At 36.8% G+C, this 9,437-nt stretch overlaps 1 protein-coding gene across 1 annotated transcript in view; it reads right to left on the bottom strand.

The window, feature by feature from the left end:
* The window catches only part of LOC111043213 (GATOR complex protein NPRL2), a 24,605-nt gene extending 18,028 nt beyond the window's left edge, over positions 1–6,577 (bottom strand). The window contains exons 1-3 of the mRNA XM_039436602.1: positions 6,459–6,577; positions 2,916–3,071; positions 328–419 (exon numbers count right to left, since the gene is read on the bottom strand). Of these exons, the coding sequence (XP_039292536.1) occupies positions 328–419; positions 2,916–3,023 (200 nt within the window). The 5' untranslated portion in view covers positions 3,024–3,071; positions 6,459–6,577. The remainder of the gene's footprint in view (positions 1–327; positions 420–2,915; positions 3,072–6,458) is intronic.
* Between the last annotated feature and the right edge of the window lie 2,860 nt (positions 6,578–9,437).

The raw sequence follows: 9,437 nt of genomic DNA on the forward strand, positions 1-9,437 counted from the left end.
TTAGGTCATGTCAGAGGCCCTGAAATTGATCAGTTGCGACCTGAAAACTCTGACACCAGACCTGAGCCAGCCAGGTCACTCAATATTATTATTATTATTATTTAGTTAATTATCAGCTTCTTCATGGTTTTTTTTGAAGAATCAACTAAGTATCTGTGGGGCAATGTTATAATGAATGATTTATTCACCTTATCAACCTGCTAATACTTACGGTACCTAATGATTAATATCGAAGCATGGGATATACATACCAATATTGAATCGATATTCGCCCTTACATCAAAACAGAAGCTAACGATATTTAGACTATTATTAGAAAACACTTACATTGTTAGCGTACACCTTTGAAGCTGGGCTTTGGGTATAATGTAAACACTGACTGCTTCGAATGTGTCTTTGGAAATAAAGTCATCTGGAACCTGTAATTTGAAACAATTTATTTAATAATATATGACAAATTGAAAGGCGTTTTTAATAATTTACTGGAATTAAAACTAGCTGTTTGTAACTGACGATAAAATATTTAAAACTGTATTTTAACTAACTAATATAGGGGGAAAGGATTTGGTGGTTGAATATAAATCATCAAGTTAGGCAAGTCATAAACTTGAACTCAACCAAAATTCTAGAATTAAGTTAGTAGTAAAAGTTACAAAAAGTAGTGAAAAATAAGCTAATACAGAGGAGTACAAAAAATGTATAAATAATAAATTGACAGTGAACATGAACAACGTTCAAGTATAAATATTACTTTGTATTGTAGAGTTCAATGTTTTGTCAAAAGATAGTGTAGCATGAGTAGCCCGCATTTTCAGACCATTCAACTTCAAGGATGTTTCAGACTTTCAGACCGCTATTAGCGTCTTCAGGTGATTTAGCACGTATCCCAGCGTATTAATACGTAAGCTGTGAACAGTTCACACCTGAAGATATTTTTCATTATTTTTTTATTTTATAATATCTGGAGCTGTGGTCTAGTGTTATTGTTTAGCTAAAAGCGCATGCCCTGCCCGAGATACGGAACGACGTCTACGTTGGAGACCGTTGCATTGACGATGCATATTATGGAGTGTCTGCACTGCAACGCTTGTTTGAAATGGACAGATTGATAAACATTAAAAATAAAGTATTTTGAAAGATGTTGATCAAGCTAAGTATGGCGGTCTGTAACAGCCTGCCAGTGCGTTACCAGGATATTCACTGTCAAAGTGTGTAGCAGATTACTTCTTGCTGGATCGTGAGCAGGTCGTCTCACTATTGGGGGCTACTTCAAGGGAAAAACATGTACCTCATGGCGTGCCTCAGGGATCGGTGCTTGGGCCTTTGCTGTTCCTGATTATAATCAATGATTTGAGACTGGAGGACTCAAGCCTTCTTTTTGCGGTTGACACCACAATCATCCGTAAGGTGGTGGTCCCATAGTAGCAGGATTGCTTGCTGTGGCCAGGGACTGGTTCACCGTAAATTAACTCCTTCTCAACGAAGGAAAGACCCAGAAAGTGATATGTACTCTTGGCAGCACAGATCTAAACTATACACCTGCCATTCTCCTTGGATTCAATATAGATTCAAAGCTGATCTGGAAGCATCATATTCTTGGAGGGTGCAAGAAGCTTTCGCGAGTCAAATATATTTTCAGGACGTTGAGAGCGCTGCTGAGAATCGAGTAATTGATGATGTTGTACCATGCAGTTTTTGTAGCCGCATACGGTATCTTGATGTGGGGACATTCGCCACATGCCAGAGACATTCTACTGCTCCAAAAGAAAGCTCTCCGAATCATCACATATGGCAAGTATGATGCACATTGACAGCCGATCTTCCGCAGTTTGGGCATCCATACAGTTTGTGACACAACATCCTGGCTTCACTGCTGTATGTAAGGAATAACATTACAATGCTACAGCAAAGAGAGCAATAACACTCCTACAACTCTCGGAGAAGGACAAATTTGGATATGCCACTCTGACGTATGTCAAAGGTGAAGGTATGTTTCCCTGTGCTGGCGCTGAGGATGTTTAACCACTTACCAGAGCCGGTGAGGGAGCGTCCGGTGGATGTATTCAGGTCATCCTTGTCTAAGTGGCTAATTGAAAAGAGTCTATTTAATACCAATGACTTTTTCAATAAAGATACTTGTAATCTGTGACACCGACAACATAATCAAGTCTGTTTGACCAGTATTTTTTCTTCATGTTGGAATGTACTGACCAACGCAATCTACACAGGAATAGCCTGGTCGCCGCATACGGTATCTTGATGTGGGGACATTCGCCACATGCCAGAGACATTCTACTGCTCCAAAAGAAAGCTCTCCGAATCATCACATATGGCAAGTATGATGCACATTGACAGCCGATCTTCCGCAGTTTGGGCATCCATACAGTTTGTGACACAACATCCTGGCTTCACTGCTGTATGTGAGGAATAACATTACAATGCTACAGCAAAGAGAGCAATAACACTCCTACAACTCTCGGAGAAGGACAAATTTGGATATGCCACTCTGACGTATGTCAAAGGTGAAGGTATGTTTCCCTGTGCTGGCGCTGAGGATGTTTAACCACTTACCAGAGCCGGTGAGGGAGCGTCCGGTGGATGTATTCAGGTCATCCTTGTCTAAGTGGCTAATTGAAAAGAGTCTATTTAATACCAATGACTTTTTCAATAAAGATACTTGTAATCTGTGACACCGACAACATAATCAAGTCTGTTTGACCAGTATTTTTTCTTCATGTTGGAATGTACTGACCAACGCAATCTACACAGGAATAGCCTGGTCTTTGATCGAGAAATTGAATATTGAATAGTCTACATTTTTTTGGATCCCTCTGTGTATTATTCTAGTTTAGTAATGCTATTCATCCTACTGAATAATTAAATCAATTTATTGCAATTGCTATTGTGGATCTTACCTGGCATGTAATTTTTGGTCCAGCAACAGGATGAAATTCTGCTAAGAAAATACAATTGATGGGTCCCTCCTTTCCACATCCTTCAAAATATGTATCATTTCTATCCATGACAAAATAAGGAAGAGACTTTATAACTGTTCAGCCTGAAGAACTTACCTGGGGATAAAATCATTTTAAAGATTAGACCTACCGTAAAGAGTAATAAAATTGAATTTAGATTGAACTCAGTAATGCGCTAGAACTCGTAGAGAACGGACATATAGTGGAGTAGTAATAGTGTAGTGTAGAAGTAGTAATATTTGATTATTCACGGTAACTCAATATGATAAAATGTTTAAATATCTCAACTGACAGGAGTAAATTATTGTACAAATTGTCAAAAAAATATTTTAAAACTAGGCCTATAACTTGAAAAATGAAACTTTACTCACAAACTTAATATAGGTACTCTACTAATAACTTGAACCCAAACACATATAATCTATAGTGGGGTGTATATAGTATTTATTAAATTATCTACGCCTATTAAAAGATTATTCAATGCCTTAATCTTCTTTTTTTATTTGTATTAAATTTCATAATATCTAAATTTATATTGTAATTGTTTTGATGAATAAACGGGGGCACTTTAGTTTATGGGCCGCGGAATCTAGCATTGAGACCAACGTAGATCGATAGAGGAGATCAATACGAGATCAACCATGTATGACATTGTTGTCGATTTCCAAGGATTAGCTGAAAAAACATGGCGGAAAGTTCAAATTTTTTATATCAATTTTTATTTTTAATAATTTTTTTATGGCTGAAATATGTTTAAAACTAGTGCAATCTTATGTAAAATTTGACGAGGAATCCAATGAAACTAATTTCAGGTTCGTAACTTCAGTAGTTTTTGAGATATTGCAAAAAATGTGCAGAAAAATGCAAATTTTTTGCTTTAAAAAAGGTTAACTTGTTTTCATGATGCTTAATAGGTATTTTTAACTATTGGATTTAGTAGAATGATGAATTCTGAAGAAAAAATGTCCAGTCACTCGATAGCCTAAACTTGAAATTGTTGGAGATATTTGAGAAAAAACATGGCGGAAAGTTCAAAATTTTTATATAAATTTTTATTTTTAATTTTCTATGGCTGAAATATGTTTAAAACTAGTGCAATCTTATGTAAAATTTGACGAGGAATCCAATGAAACTAATTTCAGGTTCGTAACTTCAGTAGTTTTTGAGATATTGCAAAAAATGTGCAGAAAAATGCAAATTTTTTGCTTTAAAAAAGGTTAACTTGTTTTCATGATGCTTAATAGGTATTTTTAACTATTGGATTTAGTGGAATGATGAATTCTAAAGAAAAAATGTCTAGTCACTCGATAGCCTAACCTAACCTAACCTAACCCAACCTAACCTAACCTAACCTAACCTAATCTAACCCAACCTAACCTACCTAACCTAACCCAACCAACCTAACCTAACCTAACCCAACCTAACCTAACCTAACCTAACCCAACCAAACCTAACCTAACCCTAACCCAACCTAACCTAATCCAACCTAGCCTAATCTAACCCAACCTAACCTAACCCAACCAAACCTAACCCACCTAACCTAACCTACCTAATCTAACCCAACCTAACCCAACCTACCTAACCTAACCTAATCTAACCAACCTAACCTAACCTAACTAACCTAACCTAACCTAACCCAACCTACCTAACCCAACCAACCTAACCTAACTAACCTAACCTAACCTAACCTAACCCAACCTAACCTAACCAACCAAACCTAACCCAACCTAACCTAACCCAACCAACCTAACTCACCCTAACCCAACCTACCTAATCTAACCTAGCCTAATCTAACCCAACCAAACCTAACCAACCTAACCCAACCTAACCTAACCTAATCTAACCTAACCTAACCCAACCTAACCTAACCTAACCCACCTAACCTAACCTAACCCAACCTAACCTAACCCAATCTAACGTAACCTAACCTAACCTAACCTCGATAGCCTAAACTTGGAATTGTTGGAAATATTTTAGAAAAAACATGGCTGAATTAGTGGATTTAGTAGAATGATAAATTCTAAAGAAGAAATGTTTAGTCACTCGATAGCCTAACCTAACCTAACCTAACCCAACCTAACCTAACCTAACCTAACCTAATCTAACCCAACCTAACTAACCTAACCCAACCTAACCTACCTAACCCAACCTAACCTACCCAACCTAACCTAACCCAACCTAACCTAACCCAACCTAACCTAACCCAACCTAACCTAACCTACCTAACCCAACCTAACCTAATCTAACCTAGCCTAATCTAACCAACCTAACCCAACCAAACCTAACCTAACCTAACCTAACTAACCCAACCTAACCCAACCTAACCTAACCTAACCCACCTAACCTAACCTAACCCAACCTAACCTAACCCAACCAACCTAACCTAACCTAACCTAACCTCGATAGCCTAAACTTAAAATTGTTGGAAATATTTGTGAAAAAACATGGCTGAATTAGTGGATTTAGTGGAATGATGAATTCTAAAGAAAAAATGTTTAGTCACATTTGGGTTAGGTTAGGTTAGGTTGGGTTAGGTTAGGTTAGGTTGGGTTAGATTAGGTTAGGTTAGGTTAGGTTAGGTTGGGTTAGATTAGGTTAGGTTAGGTTAGGCTATCGAGTGACTAGACATTTTTTCTTTAGAATTCATCATTCCACTAAATCCAATAGTTAAAAATACCTATTAATCACAATGAAAACAAGTTAACCTATTTTAAATAAAAAAAATTGCAATTTTCTGCACATTTTTTGCTATATCTCAAAAACTACTAAAGTTACGCACCTGAAATTAGTTTCATTGGATTCCTCGTCAAATTTTACATAAGATTGCACTAGTTTTAAACATATTTCAGCCATAGAAAATTAAAAATAAAAATTTATATAAAAATTTTGAACTTTCCGCCATGTTTTTTCTCAAATATCTCCAACAATTTCAAGTTTAGGCTATCGAGTGACTGGACATTTTTTCTTCAGAATTCATCATTCTACTAAATCCAATAGTTAAAAATACCTATTAAGCATCATGAAAACAAGTTAACCTTTTTTAAAGCAAAAAATTTGCATTTTTCTGCACATTTTTTGCAATATCTCAAAAACTACTAAAGTTACGAACCTGAAATTAGTTTCATTGGATTCCTCGTCAAATTTTACATAAGATTGCACTAGTTTTAAACATATTTTAGCCATAAAAAAATTATTAAAAATAAAAATTGATATAAAAAATTTGAACTTTCCACCATGTTTTTTCAGCTAATCCTTGGAAATCGACAACAATGTCATACATGGTTGATCTCGTATTGATCTCCTCTATCGATCTGTATAGGTCTCAATGCTGGATTCCGCGGCCCATATACTAAAGTGCAGCCGAATAAACTTTGATTTGATTTGAATTTGAAACACAAATAAACCAATCTGATAACCATATACTTTTTCATGAGAAAATACTTTTAACTCTAGATACTTGAAAGTAATGAATTAAAAACTTACAATATTATGACTTAAAACTAGTTGAAACAGATCATATTCAATAATATATAACATTTTCCACAATCTCTATTATCTTAAACCTCCATAACCATAACCTATAAAAACTTTCTCTACTGTTCACTGCCGTCTATATAATAAATTATACGTTTTACTGCCATTGGTAAGACATGAGAAAGCCGCGACAAACTGGATTGACGACAATGAGTAATGTCTAAACAGACTTTGTCGATTTTATAGTTTCAGTCTGTTATACGCTCACAACTCACCAAAGGATTAGTCTACAGTCTTGAAAAAAGCCTCTAAAAAAGGCTTATAGTTTCTATTCTGGCTATGATATAGATACCATAACAAGACAAGCTGTGTCATCTCATTTAGCGATTTTCACAACTATTTGCCCATTGTTTCTATTTCAGCGCACACAACATGAAAGTGGGTGCAATGATATGATAGATGCCAACTTACAAAATAGCACTAGTGACCTATTTCAGGTATTTTCAGAAATTTAACATTATTCGGAGGTGCTGGATCCGAATTCAAAATAAGAATCTTTCTATCTCTATGAGAAAGATTAGAATTTGAGATTAATTTAAAGTTTTAAAGAGAAAGCTAAGTTGAAATGTTTTAGAACATTTCCACTTTTACAATTTCCTGGTTATAATATTTTTTATTTATATTATATATATATATATATACCTCCTGCCTATTATATATATATATAATATATATATATATATATATATATATATATATTATATATATATATATATATATATATATATATATATATATGCTTCTGCTTTATGGGCCAGCATATGGAAGCGTCAGAAGTGACTTGTCATAATTACATTGAAGGACAGTATGCTATTACTGCATATTTTGGAATGGTCTCTATGGGTCTGCTTCAAATGTCAATTCTCTGTAATACTCCTTCGATCCATTTAAGCCCCATATCACTTGCCGCATGCACCTCCTGCAATCCTCCCTCACATGGGAACAGAGGGTAGTTCGAAACCAAGTGCTCCATTGTCTGTATCTCGCCACATTCACAGTATGGGTCAGGTGTAAAGCCCCATAAGGCAAGAGACTGGGCGCATCTTCCAGTAGATGTCCGGAACCTGTTCAAACAGCACCACTGCCGGCGGCCAAGCAGTGCCCCTGGCACCTGTACATTTGGATCCTCAATTAGGTGTTTATTCTTTACTGATAAGGAGGACCACCTTGCCTTCCAAATTGTTTCAATATCCTGACCAATCTGATCATCTAATCTCAGATACCTCCTAGATTGTAGCCGTCTTGCTGGTGCATTATTTAGCTCCTTAGCTATTGGCAACTCATTCCTTGAGACAACCCTGTTAACAAGTTGTCTTGTCTTATTCAATCTGCGGAGGTCTGGTGGCAGGACATTACAAAGCACAGGTAGCCAGTTGGTCTCTGTTGGTCTTATTGGCCGCTTTGTTCCGGCATATTTCTGAACGTGGCCTTACTCTACCATCTCTAAAAGTTAGAAATCATATGAAAGATGCATGCCTCCTCACGGTGCAGCTGGATAGCTTGACTTGAAAAGGCTAAAGTCAAGTGAACAAAAACGGAACATAACTGCCATAGCGGACCGGCATAACATCTGCCAGAGCCAGGTAGATGATTTGAAACCTCCTTATTTCCCCCCCCCCCACCTATCATACCTTTTTCCCCCTTTTCCACACACCTGCTTTTTCCATCATTCTTTGTACCCTCTTTCTTACACCAACCAAGCGGCTCCTAATATAAATAACATTCTGCGTCCCGGGGGTATTGGTATTGGTTGGATATTGGCGATGTAGCACAGGGAAATTATTAATTGTCACTGCAAAAAGTAATTGAGGTGCCCCACGGTGTAAGGCTCAGAAAAGCTGACCGGACACAAATGTCTCCCGGTCGAATGGGCCAAAACAGCCCTTGTCAGGGCTCAACACAGCTATCTCAAAATTATAAAGACAATACTCTGCTTGAAATCAGGCATAATAATCTAAGAGTTGCTCAGCTCAACATTGAAGGAATTTCTAGATCAAAGGCTGAAATATGTGGAGAGATTATGAGGGACGTCAAAATAGATGTAATACTCATTCAAGAGACACATGTTGCTACAAATGCCGAGAGCAGGCTAAAAATCCTAGGGTATTCTTTGATTAATTTTCATCTTCATGACAAGCATGGTCTTGCCACATATATTACCCAGGACAAGGCCATGCTATGTACAGCTGTGGATGGAAACTGTCATTCCATTTATATAATAATTTTTCAGCACTGAATCTGTGGTAATGTCAACGAAGCTTTAGACTCACAACTTGATCCCTGTTCTGATTCACATATCTAACGGTACTACTATAGCCCAGTCATGAGGTAGTGAAGGGCTGTTTGGGGAATTAAATCAGAACACGCTTAATTTTTTGAGCATTTTTTTTATTCTAGAGTATTTCAATCTAAAACACAAAAATGTAACATTCTTTAGAGCAGGAGATTTTCATAGAGTGTCCCAGAAACCACTTATTACAGGTTCCTTTCCCAGTTATCTGCAGTTCTGACAAATTAGGCCATCAGAGGTAGAGAATATATGTTGCCCTTTCTTGGATGTAAAAATTTAGGATTGAATGGAATAATTCGGTGAACAATTTGGTGCAACTACATTGTGCCACCATGTTGTCCTTGGATCTTTCACCCATCTCTATATCAATTCTTTCACCACTCACGTTTCAGCAGGTTATTGAACAGTTCATCAGACTTGTCCAACTTGTCTAGCAGCATTCGCCTCACCGATAACAAACCCATTCACGGTCCGACGTCCAATAAATGAAGTTGAGTCAAAATATCGGATAGTGAGTGGCCCGCTATAAAAAAATAGATATGGACAATACTCTGTCCAGTTGAAACATAAACTACGCTTGGTAAGACAATAGTCCCAGTTTGTCGTTGTCCCACTTTGTCTTGTCAATTATCATTCTT

This window comes from Nilaparvata lugens, chromosome 10, assembly GCF_014356525.2.
Source record: "Nilaparvata lugens isolate BPH chromosome 10, ASM1435652v1, whole genome shotgun sequence".
Taxonomy (NCBI): domain Eukaryota; kingdom Metazoa; phylum Arthropoda; class Insecta; order Hemiptera; family Delphacidae; genus Nilaparvata; species Nilaparvata lugens.